The sequence below is a fragment of the Glossina fuscipes genome, unplaced genomic scaffold (genome assembly GCF_014805625.2).
Source record: "Glossina fuscipes isolate IAEA_lab_2018 unplaced genomic scaffold, Yale_Gfus_2 0, whole genome shotgun sequence".
NCBI lineage: Eukaryota > Metazoa > Arthropoda > Insecta > Diptera > Glossinidae > Glossina > Glossina fuscipes.
The window spans coordinates 29,389,379-29,413,746 of NW_023998414.1; the positions used below are offsets into that span (position 1 = coordinate 29,389,379).

General features: G+C 33.3%; 1 protein-coding gene across 1 annotated transcript in view; it reads left to right on the forward strand.

Moving 5' to 3' along the window:
- The window catches only part of LOC119644643 (peritrophin-1-like), a 135,915-nt gene extending 111,547 nt beyond the window's left edge, over window positions 1-24,368 (forward strand). Inside the window, exons 4-6 of the mRNA XM_038044280.1 lie at window positions 2,883-3,071; window positions 3,636-3,889; window positions 24,158-24,368. Coding sequence (XP_037900208.1) covers window positions 2,883-3,071; window positions 3,636-3,889; window positions 24,158-24,223 — 509 coding nt within the window. The 3' untranslated portion in view covers window positions 24,224-24,368. The remainder of the gene's footprint in view (window positions 1-2,882; window positions 3,072-3,635; window positions 3,890-24,157) is intronic.

Below are 24,368 nucleotides of genomic sequence, written 5' to 3' on the forward strand. Positions count from 1 at the left end.
GATAGGAATAGAAAGGTGTGCTGTACTACGGGCTGTTAAGACCGGATGCAGCTGTTACTGCAGATGTTTATCGACGTCAATTGAAAAAATTGGATGTATTGTTGCAAAAAAGACTAGCAATAGCGGCTAACAGACGCAAGAGTTTTCAAGGATACACTGTTACAGCTTGAACGGCATGGCTTCGCTGGTATACGGTTTGGAAATCCTGAAGAAGTTCGAAAATGGCTCGATGATTGCATTGCTGCCAAACCAATATCGTTCCTTCGACCCAATAAACATCGTAGTAATTTTTCTCAATAAATACTTTCTTCAAATAAACAAATTATTAAAATATATGCAAGCATCTAAGATATTAAAAATGGCGACTTTTATGCCGATTATTCGAATACAACGGACAAGAGGGAAGACAGACAGAGAAACTTGTATCGATTCAAAATCAATTTCGAGATCTATCGATATAGTAAATGGATAGATCCATCTCAAGTCCGTCTAGGTGTTGTATGCATCCATATAAACTTCATTGAAAAAATATTCGGATTTTTACACATTTTTTTTTTTTAATATAACCTGAAATTGACAAACAGTTATTATAACTACTCCCCTTTGCTTGCTCTAATCGCTGCCTATAATATGTAATAGCAACACGAATCGGAATGGTGTTATAGCGCTTGCATTAACGCTCTTAGCTGAAAATGAAACATTAAGCTTAAAAATACGCAAAACACCCTCGAAACTCTGCAATTAAGTCAGAGTCTAAGAAGATTTGAATGAACAACAAACCAAATAACATATATTAGGACTTACATATGAGCTCACCAGAAGCTGTTGTTTTTTAAAAAGGAAAACTACTGCAAGATCCAGATAATGTCACAGCAAAATTTGTAATCGTCTTTTCTTGCCGGCGATATTGCACTACTCGCTGCGTTCGCTAACATTTTATTCGTTACCTATATATCTGATACATGTTCACTTCTTGAGCCGTTAGCTCGCGAGGTAAGCAAGCGGACGTTTTGATTTATTGACTTTCTTCTTTCACGGCGTCTGTCGCTCATTCCGCATTTTGAGGAGAGAGAGAGAACGGCATCAAAAATTCATAATCATTTTTTTCATTGATAAAATTTAGCCCAGTTTGTCCTACGGATATACATAAATGTCTTCTTAAGCTATCGTTACACATTTCAAGTTTAATTAGAACGACACGGCACTCTACAATGACACTCTACCATCGTAAGCAACACGGCGGTGTGCTATCTGTTATGCATATCTGTAAAGTATTGAGTTTTATAATCTTGTTGTGGGACTGTCTACACGCAGAGTAAGTGAATGGTGTAAAATTTTAAAGTAAGAATGATAGCAATATTATCATGATCGCTCTCTTATAAGTTAACTGCACGCGGAGAAGAGTGCAAAAGCCGTCAGTTAAGAAATCAAATTGTGCTTTTAGCACATGGATGAATTTCGCACCAGCGACTTATTTATTGATTTCTTTTCAAATTTATTCGATTTATATAACATTTTTTTGTTACCGCAGTTTACCTAATTCGCCTTATGTGAACAAAAATTATTATGTAGTTTACAGTATAATTATCTTAATATTATGGTAACTTAATCCATACAGATGGCTATCAGCTAATGGGGTTCATTGCATTTAATTGTATTGGCTAAGAATTTAGAATAAATGTTCTACGCTTGGTCTGCATTTGCATGTTAAATTAGAGTAGTAGGGAAGGCTGTCGATTACCTCTCGGCAATATTAACAATCAAAATTGTCGGCCCGATCGTAATCTGCGTTAGCATTCCATAGCATTCTTTTTTATGCGCACACTTGAACTTTTCATGATGGTCTGTCTTTCCGAAATTCTCGCGAAATCCCTTCATTAATCGTACTACTCTAGAAAGTAGCGATTTGCAAATGCCATGCGTGCACATCCCTAGTTTGCATTCAATTCAAATTCATGAACGAAAATTGAACTGAAAGTTAATTAAAGTGTTTAAGATTCACTTCAGGGCAAAGCTGCCTTACTTATTCTATTTATGATTTATCAAAATTTTAAGGTACATACGTACACGCACAGATACATAGATATGAGTGTACAACGTCATTTCAAACTTACGAATCCACTGTCAATGCTTTGCTGCCATTCACTTGAGTCTGTGTGATCAGAAGAAAAACATATTGAATTCTTTCAATTTAAGCCAAATTGGTTAATATACCGAATGGCCAAAAAAAGAAGGCAGAAACAACAACGGCAGCAACAAATATTTCAGATTCTATTAAACACAATTTATGGACGACAATACCAAAGCAACCAGGCAACATGTACAGATACAAACAATAACAACATATGTATGTATGTTTGTATATATGTATAAATGTATATATATATATATATATATATGTATATATCGAGCATTGAGTAGTCGAAATACCAGAGCATTTCAATTTAGGCATGATTTTATGTTCGTTTACATGTTGTTGCTGCTGTTTTTGTTATTGTTATTGTTGTGTTTGCCGTTGTCGCTGTTACTGTACACGTATTTCAGTACTTCTTGGTTTCAATTTGCATCAAATGGTTGGCCTAAAGATTTCTTATGTGTGCGTGATGCTATTTACTTTACCTCACCTTTGTTGGCACTATATAATAGCAGAGCACAGTACGGTGAATTGAGTGCAGTGGCCGGTGTATACTTCATCTTGTTGTAATCTCTGTTGTTTGAATTAATTGCGAATGTTTTTTCGTTCGTTTTTTTTATTTTTTGTTTTTTTTTTTTCTTTTTTGTTTTCAGCAGCTGCAGTTACTGTTCTCGTTGTTAATATGGTTGTTGTTGCAGTTGTTTATTTGTTTGTTTATGCTTCTTTTTTCTTTTGCATCTTTCAACAGATGGTCCAATTTCCACAGAACATTGCGACTGGTTATATGGCATATTTGGTCATGAAACATCATGTACACGTTACTGGACTTGTTGGAATGGTACAGCAACTGAGCAATTGTGTATCGGCGGTTTGTTATACAATGAAAATGCACACAGTTGCGATTGGCCGGAAAATGTCGATGGTTGTCAAAAGCATCGTAAGTATGGTAGACATTAGACCAAGTAACAGCTATCCGTTCAGAGATGCAATCTAATATACATATACATACATATATGTTTATATTAGCCATGATTATGAGGTTTAACTTTTGAATTTGGTTATTACAAGAGTTGTCTTAACATCCATGATGAACTCAAATAAATTGAAACAAAAAAAAAAAAAAAAAAAAAAAAAAAAAAAAAAAAAAAAAAAAATTATTATTATTTGAATATTTTGAATATGAAATGTGTTTGTTGGCAAATGTTTGAGTTTTTGTTAATTATCACTTAGAGTAGACTTGGATAGATTTATATATATATATATATATGAAAAAAGTTTCGTAATAATTTCACAATAATAGCGCCGATGAATGTAGGAAATTTTATATAAAACAACTTTTGATTACCGACATTGATTTATCGGCTTTATTATGCTTTTATATACGCACATTAACATTCATATATGCCTGTTTGTAATAGTTCTCTCGTTTTGCTTTTCTTTCTTTTTTTTTTTTTTTTTGTTTTTTTTTTTTTTTTTTTGTTTGCTGTTTGTTCCACTTTAGCTTTGTGCAATGATGACGCCAATGGTAATGTACCATTGGGTAAATCATGCAATCGCTATTGGCAATGTCAGGGTGGCTATCCACGTTTGCAACGTTGTCCAGCCATGTTAGTTTTCGATAGGCATTCGTTGCGTTGCGTCGTACCACCAACAGAAGAATGCGACATACCAACAACACCCCTGCCACTAGACGGCGAAATTGAAAACAATGTCAACGGTGGTGGACAACTGGCGAAAGACGAACAAGAACGCAAGGTAAGTACCGTAAAACTTAAATCAAATAGGCGGGCAACAGGAAAAGGTAATCCGCAGTTTGTATATATATTTATATATATGTGTATATATACACATACGTATAGATAAATAAATATATATATATATATATATATTTGTATGCATATCTACAGTCACTACAATCAATGTAAAAGTTAGAGCAAATAGTCCAAGTTGTCGCGAAGAAAGAAACTTCTTCTATATAAGCGGCACGGGCGGCGTATTAGAAGAAAATATTTATAATGTTTTCGTAAAAAAATGGAACATTTGTCATTGACAGAACCCGGCTATCTATGTGCCGATATTGAAGGTGCCTAGCGTATTTCAGGACTCTTAACATACGTAAGTAATCTCCCCGGGAACATCTGGCCTGAAGGAAGGAAGGAAGGATATGAAACTCAAAATTCTTAAAACCATCACAATTTCGGGAATCGTTGTGGATGACGACAGTTCTTTGTTCTCGGTCGAAAACTTTTATTTTTTAATCAAAAAAAAAAAAAGACTTCTATATGCCGAGCCTTCAGAGGGTCTCACCTTTTCGAAGAGACATTGTATCTATGCCGAATTTATGCCGCCATAGATTGCCCTTTACACATAATGTAAGTCTTATGGAGAAGAGCTTTCGCAGACAAGTTGACATACCAGATCTCAGCAGGTATTTAAGTTGCAATGATCCTTATGGATATTAGAAGGCTATCATCGACGATGCTTTGGATAAATCAAGCATTTCTAGCAATGTCCAAATATCCCTTGTATTTTCTTGTTTTCTTCTTCTGCATTTTATAAAAGTGTCTGCGTCGCCAATTGACACTTTCAGTATGCTACGAGCATCATTTACGAATTATTAACTGGAATTAAGAAATCCGGTAATATCTCGCAATGTGTGTTTTGCGCTTACGATAATTGCGCGAGTGCTAATTCGTTGGGCTACTTTACAGTGCTCTATGAAGAAAACTAAATAAATTTTGTTTTTTTAGAAATTACAGTCACATTTATGAGAGTCTTTTAATGCCTTATGACTGACTATCTTGACATTTAGCTAATGACGTTGTTTGCCTGTGAGTTCGAAAATATTATTAAGATTTGGTTGACGGTGACGTGAAAGGTTATAGTTTTGAAATGTTATGAAAATTTCGAAAACTCATTTTGAACAGTTGAACGCAAGTTCCGGAACTTTTCAGCAAATAAAGTAGCAGACATCTAAGTACATATAACATGCATTCATTTCCTTTATGTATTAAGAGGAGTGCAGTAAGTAGTGATTTATGTTGTTTATGTGGATTTTTAGACTATTAATATGCTTGTTGCTGTATGTACACTTAACACAAATTTACATATGTATATACATATTTTATATACGCTATTATATATGTATATATATATATGCATACATATATATATATATATAGCTATAGATATATATATATAGATATATATATATACATACATATATATTGCTGGCATGTCTGCACATAAAACTATAGTTGCTTGTATTAGCATATTTGTATTCCTTTGTTTATGTGGCCACGAGAAAATTTACATTTACCCGAAATTGTTTAGTGATTAATTGTTAGTTTGCATTGTGGGCGTTTTTCGTTGTTATTGAGCTTGTTGTTATTTTTGTTAATGCTGTTGCTGCCATTTTTCTTTACTTTACAAAATTTGTTTATGTTTGTATAGAGCGTTCTGCTCATTTTTATAAACAAATGTTTTAACATTTGTGGGTTTAGTTTATTGTCTGAAAGGTTTCATGTGAAAATTTTTGTTTTTTTTTTTCTTTGCGGTCAAGGAATTTAAATACGAAGTAATAGAGTTATTTATCACTTTTTAACATTTTATTTTTTAGACAATGAATGAAGTGTTGATATACATATATTATCATGTATTTGATATGTGTCCCAAACAATTGATATTAATGGCAAACATTGCTAACTGTAATCACAAGAATTAATTAAAATCATCAATTCAAACAAAAAAAAAAAAAAAAGAATCCTCAATAAGGTAAATGTTGAAGTGTGTGTCTATTTTCGCATTGAAAAGATATAATTTATAAATCCTCATACAGTGAATGGTTAAAACTAATAAAGAAGTCCAAAAATAGACATAGCTCCACACAGTGTCCTTTGGAACACTTACATATATTATTTATATTAATGAAGGAACGCAATCATAGCTAAATTTAAATATTTTGAAATTAATTTTAAAATATAAAAAACTCCCCTTGACTTTAGTCAAACATTTTCAGAGAAAAAGTAAGAAAATCTGATCAAAATTTTTTCAACTTTTCAACCACTTGTATAAGTGCCTTATTCTCCCCTCAATAGAGTACACCAGTTAGTTTTCGTGGGTTCAAATCTCAAGCCCGACAGATTTTAACCATAGTGGGTGCTCGGAGTCGGTAAAGGCATAAAGGTACTTACTAACTGGGCACACAGGAACTACGTTGCGGCCACCGCCTTTCTTTCTTCACTCACCTCATAGACCCTCGCGGTCTTACATGAATAAAGGGCATCCACTGAGCCGCTCAATGAGCTCTCTGGGTCAATTTACGGGGAGATTAATCACACAAACCTAGTAACGGCCTAGTTTTATTTACGAAAAGCTTGCTGCTCAAATTGGACCGGAATCTTTGATCCAATAGAACACATTTCTTTCTTCTTGAGTCAATCCATAATGCACTCAGCACTGAGAATAATAACTTCTAATCTTTTGTTTGTCAAGTTGAATGTCATAGAATTGAAGAAGCATCACATAAGGAAATTATCTTAATCGGATTGAGGGACATAATAGTTCGATTCCAAACTGGGAGAGCATTCTAGCGTAATGTTAACAAAGTACTTTAAGGAGGCTGGCTATTTAATAAGAGGAGTTTATTGGCAATTGTTATTTATTTATTTATTTTTTTTAGATGAAAAGAACGATGATAGAATGATAACATTCAAGGACTTTATTAAACACACATTTAAGCATTAAAAATCTATACATATATATTCGAAAAATATTAAAAAAAGTCCACACTAGAGACATTTTCAAGTTAAGGGACTTGGTGCACTATGCGTTATTTGGGTAAAATTCGAATAAAAAAAACAAACATAATAAAAATTATTTAACCTCAATACACATAGTTAGGAGAATTTTAAAAATAGAAATTTTTGTATGACCGGCTAGTGTTTAAGTGAGAGAGATCAATTTCTGAACAAAATAAAATCAAACTAAGCTAAAATTGATTTATCCTCGATTTGCTTTAATAAGCAAGATACTGTAAATATGTCGAATGATAAGAACGAAGAAAATTGTAGGAGTTCTTGCATTGGGCTGGTTTGGAGAATCATATTTCGAGGTGAAAGCTTTTGATGTTTGTAATGTTTTATTGACGTATTTTCTGGTTATTATTTGCGCTATTAGGGTGAATGGCAAGAGCTGTGTTTTCGCCCTCATTCTCTTTTCTCGATGAGTTGTATTTGTCAAAAACATATGTTGCATCGTTCAAAATTTAACATATTAATTAATTAAACAGTTAATTAAATAAAGAATTTTTTTTTTTTTAAATTAAAATAAAAAAAAAAACTATTTTAATTGATTAAAAATTATGAATTTAATATGTACTGTTAAATGATGAAATAAATGAATGAAAGTGTGTAATTCTTCAGAAGTATTTATAATCGGCACCAAATATTTCCCCATGAAAATTATGCCACTTATAATTTATGCCCTAGAACTTTGTACTCCCACCAATGCTTCGTGAATGACAAAATTTAGATTTTTAAATAAGCGCATAATAAGATATATATTTGCATTGAGGCGGTATGATCATTTTTTCTACGTTTTCCAAGTTGTTATTTTCCTAATTTTTTAAAAAAATTAGATTTCTGCTTAACCTTTACAATGTTATCATGCGGCCGAAGGAGCATTTTAGTCTCTTTTCTTTTAGGAGCTCAGTTCGCAATAAACATTTGTTGATTCTTTGAGTTACGCGCTCTTCCGTCAAATCCTTTCAATTATAAGAGCATACAATTCCCTGCCTAGGAATTTACAATAGTTTAGATGCTCTTACCTTCACTTGTAAACGTAAGCTTTTAATCTTTGCTGTTATTAGTGAGATTAGGAAATCTATATGCATGGTATGTGTTGTTTCTTTTCTTTTCAGCCAAGTTACCTTCTTGTTTCTTTTCCCTTTTTATTTTTGCCTTCAATTTTTTTCTCTTTTCCTTTAGATTGTTTAAAAGCATTTTATATTATTATGCTTTATTATTGCATCAATGGTAGATATTGTGATCAATAAGCGTCTATAAGAGACAATAAATCAAATAAATCGAACGGCTAAAAGGATTAATGCAGAGGCACTGAAGTCTTTCAAGTCCCTCTCAGTCCCATATCGTTTTTACTGCCTCTTGGCGACACTACACTACATTTTTTTTTTGCTCGGAGATGCTACTAATAAAACATAAATACGTTCAATAAACAGTTTTTGACGGACAATAATAGGCTGCAATTTTTCAGCACTATTTACCGATAGGTTGATGAAAAGCCAGAAATTTCGTGGAAAAAGTTTGTGTCAGATCAGCAATTTTTCTCCACATATTCAAAGAGATTCAAAGCATTTCTTAAGACAATAAAAGAAGTTTTTTCTGAAAAATGTAGAGTTCAATGATGTACAAGGCAAGTAGAATGGGTGCCTTGAAGAGCACATGAACTGGGTGTCATGGGATATTCATGATAGTTTGGAGTTGAGAGCCTTTTCCTCTCAACAAGTATGAAGCGCAATCGAACAAAAGAGGAACTTTTCATTTATTCGGTGAAAGGCGTAACAAAAATCAATTTGTAGCCCATCCGTTTGCAAGCAATCACAGAAGATCTTCAGATTGTACGCTCTATGTTAATGGACGTTCAGACTAACGCATAGATGCAGCTAAGGCCCTTTTTACGTTAATCGAGCAGACGTACGTTTGTTTGCCTTATAGACAGCATAATGCGTATTTCTATTATATATGTTACAGACTTGTCATAAATTTTGCTTTTCAATCCGTATGCATATATACGAACACCATTACAATAATCAATTACTCTATAGAAGAATAAAAATTGAGATGACTGTGTAATTTACTGTAAATACTAATCATGTACGCGCATATAATGGTATATATATATATATATATATATATACAACATATATGTTTAGCGCGTATTACAAATTTTACACGGTAAGACAATGCACTGAAAGCTTTCTGCTGTTATGTCACATTTATTGCCTTTCTGTTCGATAATATCAATAGTAGATCTTCTTCTTTTTCAAAATAGTATAAAATGCATAGAGTAAGCGAGCCGGCCGCTGCCAATTGATAATGATAATATTGATGACGACAATATGAACAGCAGCGATAGCAGTGGCAATGGCAAGAGCAGCAATAACTGTTACTTTAATACAAAACATGTCAATATAAAGTAGCAAGAGGACTGACTCGAAAGCAAGAGACATGTTGTTGTTAAAATGAATTTCATTTATAATCCAAATGCTGAATGCGAGGAAAGAGCAGCCGAGTATACTTACTAACTACATTGCCGTTAACGTAAGACGCATTTACTATTTATTACACATACACGGACATACAAGGAATACAAGTATACACCCTATGCAGCACTGATTTCCTTTAATGCTAAATGTAGTATAAGTTAAGCCGTTTGGTGACAGCTACATGCTGCATAAGCGAGACCGATATTGCCGTTTAGTTAAACAGAGACAAAGAGCGACGAGAAAGGATTTAAATTCAAGTCAAATGCATTAGCAATGGAAAGCTGTTGTTATGTTTTCATTGGTGACATAATCGATACACTTTGTGTGCATGCCTTTGTATGTGTGTATGTGTGTGTGTGTGTGTGTGTGTGTGTGTGTGTGCGCGTAAGCAACAGTTTTAATTTGTTTACTGCAGACAACATTAATCGACATTTAATCATGTCTGATGATGTCAGTTTGTGATTCATTAGAAAATGAAAATTACATCAGAGGCTTTATCTAAACGCAGATTTACGTTATTAAGTGGTTTCCATCCGTGGCAAATGGCAATGGATCGATTGGATTTCTTCACCTTAGTGGCTACGTTCTTATTATCAAATACTATGCGCAACGTCAGATGTCAGTAAAGAAAGTATTTCCGGCACTAAGCATACGAAAGCGTACATACAGTAGAAGCGGTGATGAAATTATTTACTGCAGATTAGTTTCCTGCGTTCAAGCGATGTGACATTTTTCGATGCAAACAAAGATACGCACAACTACAAGTTTATAAGAAATATATTTTTAAAGCTAACATCTTTCTTTGCTTTCGTCTTTTTTGTTAAATTTTTTTCTAATTATACTCTTAAAAAGTGTTGAGCCTAATATAAGACATCATTTCAAATGACAACGCATATGCATATGAAATGTATGTGTGCATGTAATTCTCTAAAATCTCAATATCTAATAAAATATAATAAAATATATACGTAATAATGCTCTGTTTATAAAGTATACGGAATTTATTATATTAAAGATGCGTATTAAACAAAACAAATTAATTTTTCTCTACAAATTGTTCGCAGGGCAAATGAAAGCAATTTGTCATTGCAGCTACTACTTTTTTTGGACTCATATAACGCATTTTTAGGGAATAGCAGTTTTTCGTCTTCTTAAGCACAAATATGTACCTTTAAGGCATGAATCCATAAGTAGTTAAAATCATGCAAAATAGTTGGAGAATCTACGAATCTATTCAATGATTCCGAATCACAAAAGGACTGATGAAATAAAAAAAGTGCTACCATCGAAATCGTCTGAACATTGTTAGATAATTTTCGTAAGACGAGATTTTTTTTTTAGTTAAGCCTTCAATGATTGTTACTGATCAAATAATAAAGTTAACCTGTTGTGGGCATATTTGAGCAGGTTATCAAATCCGTATCTATCAAGCAGTCTGGGAACAGGCAAACCCATGAATTCCCATCTTGAAGAGTGCAAGGTGAATGTAAATAAATATGTTATATATATTGATTGAAAAATTCCGGATACTTTTTTTACACAATATTTACACAATTACAAACGAGAGAAAAAAAAGCAAACGAGTCTCTCATTTTTGTTGTAAACTTTGACTATACAACAATATTTTCATTGTCTTAACGGTTATTGCTTGTTGTTGTTCGCATTGCATTGCTTTGTTGGATGCTGTTATGTTTGGCAGAACATATCGTGTACCCTCCTCATTGTTATTGTTGTTACTTTTATTGTTTTTCCTACTGTTCTTGTTACCGCTACCGCACTGTGTACGTTTATTATTATTTATGTTCTTATCACTATTCAAAGGATACTGTTTAGCGGCTGCACAGTAACTATAGTGTTATTGCTTTTCACTATGTGCTTGTTATTGGATACGTATGGGTGCGGCTGCTATTTTTTATTTTTGGTTTCCTTTCCTTTTTGTTTATAGTTTTCCGTCTAGTTTTCATTTAATTTCAATCTCCTCTCATTTCGAAGTCTTCAAGTCTTCAAGAAGTCAATGCTTTAGTTTCCTTTTGTGTAATCAATCCTTTTGATTTAGAAAAAGTTTTATTACTATCCATACACACTCATACATATTTTGAGAAAATTTACATACAAATATTGCAATAAGTGGCTGTCAAATTTTATTATAATTTAAACGGGGGAAAAAATTTGTCTTCACATTTGATGGAATTTTCAATATTAGCGATTCATTTACGTTGAGACAGGGACAATTTCTAGTATTTTATTGTTACAAATCTCTCATATAGTTTACTAATAAAGAACTTTAGAATATTTACTCAATTCCCTGCATAAATATACCTAAACAGTATTTGATTGAAGCTAAGATATAGTAATGTACCAGAGTAAAATATGTTCTTTGGCCAAAACTTATATGCAATTGCCATAAGGGAATCCTAGGGGTATAATTTGGCATTGTAATTGGCCATTAACCGTGCAAGAGAACCAATCTTCATTATTGCTATCATGTCGGTTAGATTTTGCACCAATTTTCGAATTTCGAAGAAACAATTATAAGGAAGCACGCTGTTATCCCAAGTCCCATACCCCACGCAAAAAAAGTGCCTTCTGACTTTCAGCGAATCTTTCTTATATATATTTTATACGGTTTTCCGATAATTATCGATAATACGCGACTTTTACAATTCTTGGATCAATGGAGGATTCATCTGAGTTTTCCTTCTAATCTGTTGAATATATGAAATGATGAAAATTGATATTAAAATTATTCCGCCACCTAATCGATAATTTTGCGAAGATGTCAACTTTGCGATTTGAACAGACGAAGGGAATATATATAAATTAGATACCTACCGCTGCTTCATACATTCATTTCGATTTTTTCAATCTACAGAATGACATTTTGGCATCTTTATGAGCTACACAGTTAAGCATTGCACCCTACACCACTAGCCCTATAGGATATATAATGTTTTTCCGGCAAGCAAAAAAAAAAAAATTTTTTTTAAATGAACTCACTTTTCATTATACCAAGCGCAAGAGAATAGTAATAGGATTTGCGTTTTCATTGTCGAAAACTGGTCACAAGTAAATAAAACCTTGAAAGATTTTTCGAAAATAAGCAGATGAAATCTATCGAAAATGAAAGTCTTCTTCTTTACATATTTGAAATATAACAAAAGGTGATCTACGTCGTGAACCGCAAGAATTCTGCTCTCGATATGTTTGCACGAACTTCAGTTTTTACTTACAGCACAATATTTGACGTGTGTTTGACACATGCCCGTGTGGCTTATTTCACAGAATTTTCCTGTAGCCGCTTGTCTCTTGCGTTTTCTGTCGGTCGTTATTGAAGTAATCAGAGTATTAACATTTCCAAAAAAAAAAACAAATGTGAAACTTTTGGGTTCAATTGCACATAGCATGTGGTTTCTTTGCCATGTGAGTTGCAGGCATTTAACCCTCTTTGGTGAACTTTACCGAAAATAAAGAAAAAAGTCTTTTTCGACCTGAGCTTAACTTTCGAGACACCCACCAAGAATATATAAAGATATTATTATTATTGTTTTTTTTGTTTTATTTTTTTTTTTTTTTGATGACCAATCACTCAAGGCATGTACGCGTATTATGGTGATGGGCTTATGCCTTTATCGACCGAGCTTTATCAATATAGCTATATAGTTAAAGTATGGTGTATCGCATTGACAATGAAACCGATTTGTCTCAATTCCTTTTTCAAGAGATACAAATGAAAAGTAAACCAAGCAAATTTGTTTATTTAAAAAAAGCTTCGAACACTTTTATCCTTATGTAAGCACAAAGAATGTGGGGCATATTGGTGGAGGGGCGATTCAGTTAATTTTCAATTTAATTTGGTCAAAAAGCAAGAGCGTAACATTTTGCTTGTAGTTCAAGATAATATTTTAACCTAAAAGATAAATGGTTTCAGGTTTTTCGCGTATATTGTTCGAACCCGACATATATCTGTTGACATTCTCCCGCCGTGCATTACAGATGCCATGTAACTTTATCTCTCTGCTCTATGATCTTTTTAATAAAGCGATATAAAGGAACATAACCTGAAATATAAAAAGAAAACAGATATAAATATGAAAAAGTAAAAGTAAAAACAAATAATTATAAAAAAAAAAAAAAAAAAAATTTTTTTCAAAAAAAAAAAAAAAAAAAAAACAAACAAACAAAAAAAAATTAAATGAAATTTGTATCCTTGGTGATGCCGTAGAAGACTTTCATAATGAAGACATATTTCTCGTTTTCTGCATAGTTTATATAACGCAAGTCTATTATAGTTTTTCTGAAACTATTTTGAATATTTATATTCTAATTGTATGCATAGAATATTACAGCAATTGCAAGTACATTTACATACAACAGCAATATATTAACAAAAAAAAAAAAAAAAAAAAAAAAAAACCTCTTAATTTGTAAAATAAAAAAAAAAAAAAAAAAAAAAAAAAAAAAAAAACGAGAATTGAAAAGAAAACGTGTCAAAGTGGAAACAAAGTATTTCCGACTACATTTCCAAACCGATTGAGACAATTTACCCCGTATAGACTGAAGGACCATTAACTCATACATACATACTGCATATAAATACAAACACATAAACTCGGCGCTTTTATAAGTTAACAAATAAAAAAAAAAAAATAATAAAAAGTACAGAAACTACATCAATGCAATTCACAACTCAACTTCAGGGCAAGGTTGGGTACATATATGTTTGTACGTTGCTGTGCATGCAAAGTAATTCAAATCACGATACAATCATAGCGATATGCTCGTTTCGATATGTCAACATGGCACACAAAACTACAGTATTTGCATGCAGTCCTGGCACATGGAGATATATTGACAAATAAATGAAAAAAAAAAAAATAAAAAGGAAGAGGAAGAAAAATATAGAAAAGCAAGAAGAATATAATTTTCTCTTATTGCGAAAAAGAAAAAGGAAAAGTAAAAAAAAATAAAAAAATAAAACAGAACACAAGTAAGAATAGTAGGCTATACACACCTTTAAAACGAATATTAAACACCCACCAATTCATTGCAATTATCAATGAGTTATCGGTACAGATTGGGGATTTGCGCTTTTTTTCTCTAAGCTAAGCTCTCGAATATTTCTCTCGATTGTCAATTTATCATGTCTTGGCTTCAATCGACCTTGAGAAATCAAAAGTAGGTTAAGAAGTTTTAAATAAAATTCCATTTTCTTTCTTTCTCTTCGCTGAAAAACTTATGAATTTTGCTACAAAGTCTCTGACTCATATTTGTGGAGGGAAAACCAGATGAACGATTACGGATAAATTGGTACAAGGTTACCGTGTCGGTGTAAAACCATATTCGCTCGCTTGCCTATTAGTAGGCATGGACAGACACCGTTATAACGTAAAACAATTTATGAGATTTTTGTTGCCTCTTTTCTGCGTGTTACAGAAATCATGATAGAACTAATATGCACTCTATGCGAAAGGGTGATCAATATAAAAATATAGAATTCAATCGATGCCTTATGGGCTTTTGGTTTAGAAAAAGTTTAACGCGTATTGAATGTAATATTGCAAGCAACCAGCCACCCGAATAACCAGGCATGCAATCATACAAACACAGACATGCACACAATCAACCATATATATATATATATATATGTATATTTATAATATATTCCTTTGCTGATAAAGTAGAAAATTTGTGACAGTATTGAGCCAACAACAATTACCAACAGCTACAACAACCGTTATCAAAACTTATAGTTGTAGAGTAGTAAATGTCAGGAAGTTGCAAGTTTCCACCCCTGTTGTAAAAGTTATGCCGTGAAAAAGAAATTCTCCTAACAAAAAAAAAAAAAAAAAAAAAAAAAAAACAAAAAAAAACAATAACAACAAATGTTTCCTTTCAGTGATGCTTGAAAGTCAACTTAAGTAAAAAAAATTTTTATCGAACTGAATTTATTTTACTCATAACCTTAAGACAGTGGTTTGGTTTTCTAATACTACAGCAGTTGCAAGTGCACACTGTATACACATTTAATCTCAAATAATATCCTTTTTTTTTTGCTTACTGTCTACCATTGTTATTTCCTTTGGTAGCAAAATTATTTTAGAAAATTGACACAAATTAGTAACAGGAACCAAGTCCGCCTAAAACCATGACAAGGATTTGTTACAGAATTTTTGGAAAATTTATAAAGAATCAAAATTCTAAGCCTTTCACTCGCAAAATAGCGTGGAATTATTAATCAACGTAATATAGGATGACCTGTCCACCTACCTCTCTCTGATTATTCGTTAGTTTGTTGTTGGCCGACTAAGAATATTATATTCGGTCATGACCGCGTCTTCTAAAGCCATCACTGGGATCCTACAAAACAGGAAAGAAACTACATTTTCATATTAGCCAATTTGATGGAGTGGGCGGGGTAGGTTGATTTTATCTATTTTCACAATGAAAATGGAGAAATTTATATCGTGTACGTGTTGTACTTTATGAGTAATAAGCAAGAAACACGGAAAGGAAAAGTATTCACAGTTTTTGTTACACAGATGTTAGATGTGTGGTTGTGTTGTAGGCATGTTCGTTGAAAAATTTGGGTCCTTTCCAAATTCTCTTGGAAGTTTCATTTCGGCGAACAGGAGAATGTTCACTGCAGCTATTACGCAGTTGGGCAGATGCACAGTGGAACGGACGGACATGCGCATAAGCGCATTCCAAATTCAAAAGTACCCAAGAATTTATAGACTTTATGGGGTTTTTGAAGCTCGCCTTTTCGCGTTATAAAAGCACTGAAAAAAAATTAGAATTTGATACAGTGTAATAGTGCGTAGGCGCGGCTAAGTTTTCCATTTCTTTGAAGATACAACAAAATAGAGAATGGAATGCAAGATCAAATTTTTGTATATTTATCTGTTACAGTATACTGTAACAATTTTCTATTCCTTTTAAAAGCGCAGAGTTGTTCTTAGTTACGTGGTACTGTAGGCCTAGTTAGCCCGTTTTCTCTACCAACCTGTGTGCAAGAACTCCCAATCTTTCTGTCAGATTTGAAGTCCATAGCTTCGTTTTTGCGGCCGGGACAGACGGACATCCTTTAATCAATTCAAAATTGGATGCTTATCAAGAACTTTGTGGAGTCTCTAAAGCTTATTTCTAGATGTTGCAAACGTTTCACCGATGTTAACATATTTCTCGTCCTTTGGTTATGGGTATAGAAATGAGCGGAATCTATCACCGACGATACTCATTTTTACTGTTAGTAACAAGTCGATGATAAGGTTACATAAAAATTTCAAAATTTCTTTCTCACTTTCATTTATAATATTTTTTAGGTTAACAATAATTTTTATGTTGAGTTTTTGTACGAGAGGATAAATCAAAAAAATTAATTTTGTGGCTTAATTTTGCATTAAAGAAAATTTTTCTTTTTCCACAATAAAAAGTGTGTATCGTTAGACGTTCAAATTAAATCAATGAAGTCGTAAATTCATTACTGTCGTCCATAACACAACTGATATAGTTAAAGCCGATTAGATACTCAGAGCTGTTAAATATTTATTCATAGAAAACATTCTGCCATTTACAAAGTATTTGAAAATTATATTATTTTCTTTTGTTTTCAAAAGTTTGAACATTTGGTTTAGGAAAAGTCTTTTTCTATTTTTAAACACCTCTAGAAGAAAATATGCTAATTTTCGCATTTGATTTGTAACAATTTGAAATATGCATAAGAAGTCGGCTGTATTATATATACTGAAACGGTATAATGAAATATATGCCGATATATCTCTATATGTACTCGTATATATACTCCGTTGGCTTTTATTCAACAAGATTGAGCAGTTTTCGGAGAGACAGCTGGATACATATAAAATCATAGACGGATAGGTAAATGAACGAATAACATCAATGCCGAAATCAACATATAGGCGGATTAGCTAGATTTTCCGGCAAATAGATGAACACACATATAGACAAAAATATCTAATGTAAATATAAAACATTGGCAGGCCCATATGAGGCGTGGATAATAACATTCTTCAGACGTCATTCTGACAATTAGTTTACAGGTTGCAGGGATTGCAGTGACCTTACTTTTGTTATTTTCGAATTATGTTTATTGATGAAACGTTGATTGTTGATGAGAAAAAATCCCGTTAACAATCAACCACGGCTTGAAAGACGTTTTGGCGATTCTTTTCTTTCGAAAAAATAAGATTTTTGTTGGTGGTTTACCAGTTTTAAGCAAAGCCATGCGGACCACGATGATGCTTAACACTTTGTTCGCATGAATTCGAAAGAAGATAAAAAAAATACTTAGGCGAAATATAACAAAATGAATGTCTTCACGCGATATATGACAATGGATGAAATACGGAATCGCCACTACACTCCAGTCGAGTGCACAGCCACCGCTGAAAGGCGTTCAAATAGCTTGCAAAGTCAACACTCGATTGGGAAGGAAATGGTGTTCGCATTTTGTGATCCGCCTAATATAATATAGTACGTTTATCTTAAAAAGGGAGAGAAGATCAATAAGGAATATTATATAGCATTATAAATACAGTTGAATAACGAAATTACGAAAGGTCGATAGGGTGGACGACGGGGGGACTTAATTGGTGATGTGATATATATCTAGTGATCGTTGCTTTCAATTGTTAATATAGTGCTCATCATATATACATGAAAATATTCTTTGACATGAAGGTAAACATATACACGCCCACGCACAGGCCGGTATATACATATAGGCACATATATGTACACTTATGTATGTGCGTATGTTCACATTAAACTACATATACATATATATGTTAATTGCGATAGAAGCTGCGAAGTCTCAAGCGCTCAAACGCAATTCTGATGTGTTCTACACTCTACTATATGGATTGTAGCCGATCAAATTGGTAATTTTTGGATTTTTTGATGTATCACAATTACTTAAGTTAGATGACTTGAGGTGAGTAAGCGTTCGAAATTCTACTCGTAACAAATAATTCGATTATCCTTCAAGTTTTCTCTTTATACTAAAAACTCTGGCAGTTGTTATCATTCCCTGTCTTAACTGCATCCACGTTTCAATATGGGCAAAATATCAATGAGGGTACGGAAAAAAAAGGGAGAAATAACGGAAAATTTCGCACAAAGAAGAAAATTTCAATTTCCGCTTTAAAAGTATTATCAAGATTTTCAACGTATTCACCGTGTTTTTTTTTTTCCTTTTTGTTTTTTTTCTTCCTATTGTTGTTGAATTCTTATTCACTGTTTTCTTAGTTTATAAATAAATTATCCTCTCTGCACACACACATGAATTTAGTTATATTGAAATTATTATGCCATGCGTTCATTTTTATCTTTTGCTTGCTAAAGACGCGTTGTGTGCTTATATTTCCTTTTTCCATCAAATTGTCTGTTTTTGATGCGTATTTTTTTCTAGCCATCTATCTGCCTGCTCTTTCTTACCTTCCTTGCTTCACCTTTACGATCGCCCCTACGTTCATCTTTTTCCCTATATGCAAGTACATCCATTCGCTTGAGAGTCCACTTAACCTTCTACTTAATGCATTGGTCTATATAAATTTTTTCCACCTTTCCCTTCGTTAACGTATTTATGAATTTCTATCCATTGTCGATGCAGGGCACGTGCCCGTTGATAAAGATCTTAAATTTGGAAAAAAAAAAATAACAAAAAAACAAGTGAAGAAGTTGAAATTCGATGGTTTTGCTAAAAAATTTAGGTACACAGATTAAGCTTGAAAGTAGACTTGACGATCACACAAACACACGTCTAAAACCTAAAAGACTGGATCAATTTTAACAAAAAAAAAAAAAACTGAAAATTGAAAATTTTAATATATATTACGTCGACTACTCTTAGCGTACAACAATTCTGAACAGTAATACAAATATTTATGCTAATTAAGTAAATGACCTTTGCTGCCACGCCTTCAGTTAATCAGAAAACAAATTTTATTCATGTATTAATGATGTTAGGTATCGCAGATTCGTTTACCGACATGTAGTTTTCTTACATGTCTCGCTTCCGTTTTGTGTTTTTTTTTTCTTGTTAACTTATTTGACGTCTTATAAGATGACAAAGTAATTGTTTCGAATTTTGATTGAAGAACAAATAATTTGAATTATTTGAGTATATTTTTCTTCTTTTCCCTCTCTCTCTCATTCTTTCTTATTTTTTCATACACATCACCTAAGGATGAGGGATATGTTAACTTTTGCAAAGTCCAGAAATACGCTTTAGCATATTCAGCTCCTTGGTTAGCATCAAATTCTGAATCGATTTAAGTATGTCCGTCCGTCTAATGTCTGTTGTATGAAGCTATCATATTTGACAGCATCTTAGGAAGTGCTTGAAATTGAGTCAAATTTGCTCCAAGCACATGCCTGCAACGCTACGTAAACTGAGAACATCTCTGTTTTTCAAAAGGAATAAAAAAATTGGTTTTTTGCTTATTATTATTCGTAAACTATAACAGATAAATCTATAAAAATGAATCGTATTGTTATGTAATTCGCTTTTTTAAGATAGGACTCGTACCACTAGATCGTGGATATTATTTTCAAGAGAAATACACTTCAAAGTTCTTTTGCGATTTCCGTAACAGTATATCCAATGGGCGATGCTCTCGTACTTGCACAAAAATCATATCATAATTTCATTATTTTCAATACCTTTATAACGCGCACATGTAAGTTTCATAACCCTCATAGAATAGATGTCTGTCCATTCGGTCCATCTGTCTGCCTGCTCAACTGCGTGAGCAGTCTGTAGTGAACATCCTCTCGTTCGCAAAAATGAAGATATCGCCTACGAACTTGCAAAAGTAATTAAAAATGAGCCAAATTTTTCAAAGAACACGCCTCAAACGCCCACACGTCTATGCAACAAAAGTTTCGTGCACATTTGCTTTCCCTCTTTCTTGGCCGTTGCTCATAAACTATAACGGGTACACGATATAACGTATGTTCGACAGAACAAATTTTCCCGGAAGGGTGTAGCAAAAAAGGCTTGTGCTACTACCAAAGTGAAGTAAGCCGCGGAATGCTCGCAAAGAAACAAAGATGCTATATTGCACTGTAAAAGGTATGAAAATGGTTGATCCCAAGAAGAATCCAGTCAGATATTGCAAGTGTTAACCAGCAACAGTGACGCATGCAGCATCATAGACGAATTCGTAAGCAGAGTGCTACAAGAATTGCGACGCTTAAAAAGATGGTGGACAGAGAGCAGAGGCAGTGAATGCCAATAATGTATTCTACCTAGGTTCCATCATAGGATGCGGGCTAACATGCAACCAGCCTCCGCAAAGTAGTACCCAACGGCGATTGCACGAAGAAAGGTGATAGGTGAAGTATGTGTGGGGAGTAGTTTAGTAGGCGGCATGGATGGTGAATCGTGCATGCTGCTGACACGAACCACCAGTATCTTTCCAAGATTTCTACCTACAGCTCGCATGGCGAAAAACACACTCACGCGCAAAACAGAGAGTAACGTACAGTAATAAAAAAATCAAAGTTTTTTCCATATAATGATTTGAACAAGGGATAAGGGTAAAGTATACGATGTTTGAATTTTTTAAAATAAAAGTTTTAATGGGTAAAAATGAAGAAGGAAGAAAAAAAACTTTCTTAATTTGATAATCTTTTTTTGAAATTTCGTTTATACGAAAGCGTAAAGTTAATTATAATCTGTAAGCGAAAGATTTGAACTCTTTTACGGTCGTTATTCAATTCTCATCACATAGTCTGTATTCCAAGGCAGATCGCACAGTTTATTGTTAATGTCGTTTTATGAGCACTTAATAAAAGTTTTTCAATGTTTTTATGCCCGTTACGACCGTTAATATACTTGAAAATTTTAATGGATAGGTAAGTAATAAAAATTTCTCTTTTTATCATTTCATATGGTATAGCATAAGTTGCAGTAGATTTGCTATAAATTTCAAATTTCATTCCTTTCATTTAATTATATCGTTTTCCTTAGATAACTTATCGTGTTTATTGAATAAAAAATAATAGGAAAAAATCTTATTCGAAATATTGATGACCATCGCTACACGTTGTACACTCTTCCCACCTCTCTGCCAATTTATGGATAAAACGTGAAAATAATTGTTGCTCTTTTAAGGCACACCAGTCCTTAAGCCATTCCCGTCTGCCCTGGACCCTTTTGAAGAGTTTCGACAGCCCCCCTCATACATAACTCATTGAAAAGCTCTAGTAGTGAATAGATTTCTTTGCATTCTTAGCCACTCAGTCGCAAGCGATTCGTATACATTAGTAATGTTTTCTCCACGACAGTTAAAGTGATTTCGCGAGATCCTCAAACATCTATTCTGGCTCCTATTTTCGCCGATGTTATTTTCGTCCTTCCAAGTTGCGTTTTTTTTTTTTAAGCTAAAATAAATGAGAGTTTGGCTAGAATTAAGAGGTGGATGCTTGATAGTTCTCTCTTCGTAAGCATTAGTTAATACACAGTTTTTGTTTTTAACGACGCTAGGGTCATAATGAAATCAATATTGATATGAACACATGTGAACGAGTCTACGCACCCTTCTCGGAATAGTACTCGACTATAAGTTAAACTTGAGCCCCTACATAGATAATGTAGACTCAAAAGTAACTCAAAAGTAACGTTGCGAAGACTGTACAATCTAAACGTTTACATGTCAAGGTCAAGCTTAAAAGCGTTCAATCTCTTCAAGTGTTAATCTACGGCATTTAGGTAGATGCAGGAGAACCTTCATAGAAATCTGGTAAATGAAAATTTGTTATCCATAAAATTGAACGCTTCATCTACAATAGATATCATGTTCGGATTTTCTTATCACTCTCTTTCCGAAATTAGCTTCAATCAATGGCGTTCGTTTTTGTAAGCTTGGTGAGTAGAATGGTGTCTTATCATGTATACTGTACATGTTTTCTCTTTTTTTTTTAAATTTTCCGAATAATCCTGTCTGCTATTGTTGGTAGCGATGGGTTTGTTAGTTTGGAGCGGCTTGCAATATACGCTAAGCATGAATTTAGTGTCGTCGCCGTTTTTGTTAACCCTTCGTTTGTTTTGTGCCACATGCACTCTTGAAGTCTTAGTACCTTTCCTCGCTGCTTACAATCTGGCAGCATATGACTTCGAATTAAATCGGAATAACGGGACAATTCGTTGCATTTGAAACTCGTAATAACTTTGCCGTGTAATCTTGGCAGATATCGTATAATGTTTATGTCGTAATGTAAAATATAAATCTTGTTAAATATACGCAATTAATATATATATGTAGTACTACTTATGACTCCTCTTGATAATTTGCAAAAATTAATGAGGTCTCCTGATAGTAATTCTTGACTCCAAACTAGGAATGAAGCTGTTGTTGGGATCAAACTATATGGAAGTCTGTCGTAACCAATTGCATGGACATTGTAGTGGGCCAGGGTCCATCATCAATTTGCTTACAGTTACAATACAGTTACTTCTAAATAACATTTCAAAATAATGCATTATGTTAGCGGTACGTAGTCGCCAAAGCAATCTATTTCGAATGGTTTGCAATAGCGTTTGTCCTTGGGTTAAAACACGTAGGCATAGATAAGATCAAAAGCGTTTTCTGAATCGATCGCTATAATAAAAGTTGTATTATTTACGTCCGCATAAACTTAATGTACTCTTATACCACAAGTGGTATATGATATAATGGGGATATTAGTGACAAGTAAGGAAATTATTTACAGGAATCATGTTTATTTAAAAAATGTAGGGTGCGCCGCATAGTCGAGAAGATGAGTGCTGTGAATGCTAAGCAAAGTTTTCGCTGCTTCGAAGCTCAGTGCGTTAGACTGTCGTTTTGTACGAGTTAAATACACTGTTTCATAGAGTTCCTTAGCACATTAAGCCTAAAAATATTATTAATTGCTTAGTGTGAGTTTGGCTGTTGCTTCTGCTCGATGCTCTGATGCTCGGTGTTGTCTGATATCAGCCGAATCAGAAAAGAGTAAATAATAAGTACATTCCTGATACTTTGTAATGCTAATTGGGTATGGCCGCATATACGTGGAAAGTGTTATGGCTGCGTATAATAAGCAGACGCAACCTAAGCTTCTTGCTTTTGCCAATATCCGCGTAGGTTCGCTGAAATTTTCTGCTGCATATGGCAAACGTTTCGACAATACGAGCATATCTCCAATCGTTCAATTGTCGGTATAAAATATTAACCTACTTCGAGCATTTCGCTTAACCGTTTGCAAAGTCCAAAAAGAAAAAAGTAAAAAAAGAATGAATAAAAAATAATTCAACCAATTAATATAAAATTACCTAACATTTCTTACTATCGCTATCGTAATATTCCTTTCTTCTTTTTTTTTCGTTTGTTGTTTCCAAATCACAAAAAAAAAAAAAAAAAAAAGAAAAATTAATTTTTAAGAACTAATTGCTGTAAGCACACCGTTTCTTTTCGCGCTTTGAGTTTCATAAACGGGGAAAAAAGATAAATATATCTGCGCGTGTGTTCCAAGAAATGAGATAAACTTAATAAAAATAAGAAAGCATAATTAACATAATTTTACAGTAATTGTTTTTTATTTCACTCTTCTCGCGTAAGCAGTAAAAGCAGTACAAGCAAAAAAAAAAAAAGAAAAAAAGCTGCTGCTGAATGAATGAATGTTTTATTTTATTTTAATTATCCTTACTGTGTACATGTATTTTGGCCTCACGTTTCGTTTTCTTATGATTGCAGTTTGCCAACGAAGGTGTACCGCCGTTGCCGTTACAAGGTAAAAATTTCCAAAGAGCTAGAAATTAAATGCCCGCCCTTAGCAGGGATTCTGCAATAATACCGTATGCGCTGCAAACCAGTGAAACTGAAGACGAACGAGGCGAATAAATTGTTTAAGTCACAAGTTGTGCAAATAAAGGAAAAAATTTTATTACAAATTAAAAAATAAAAA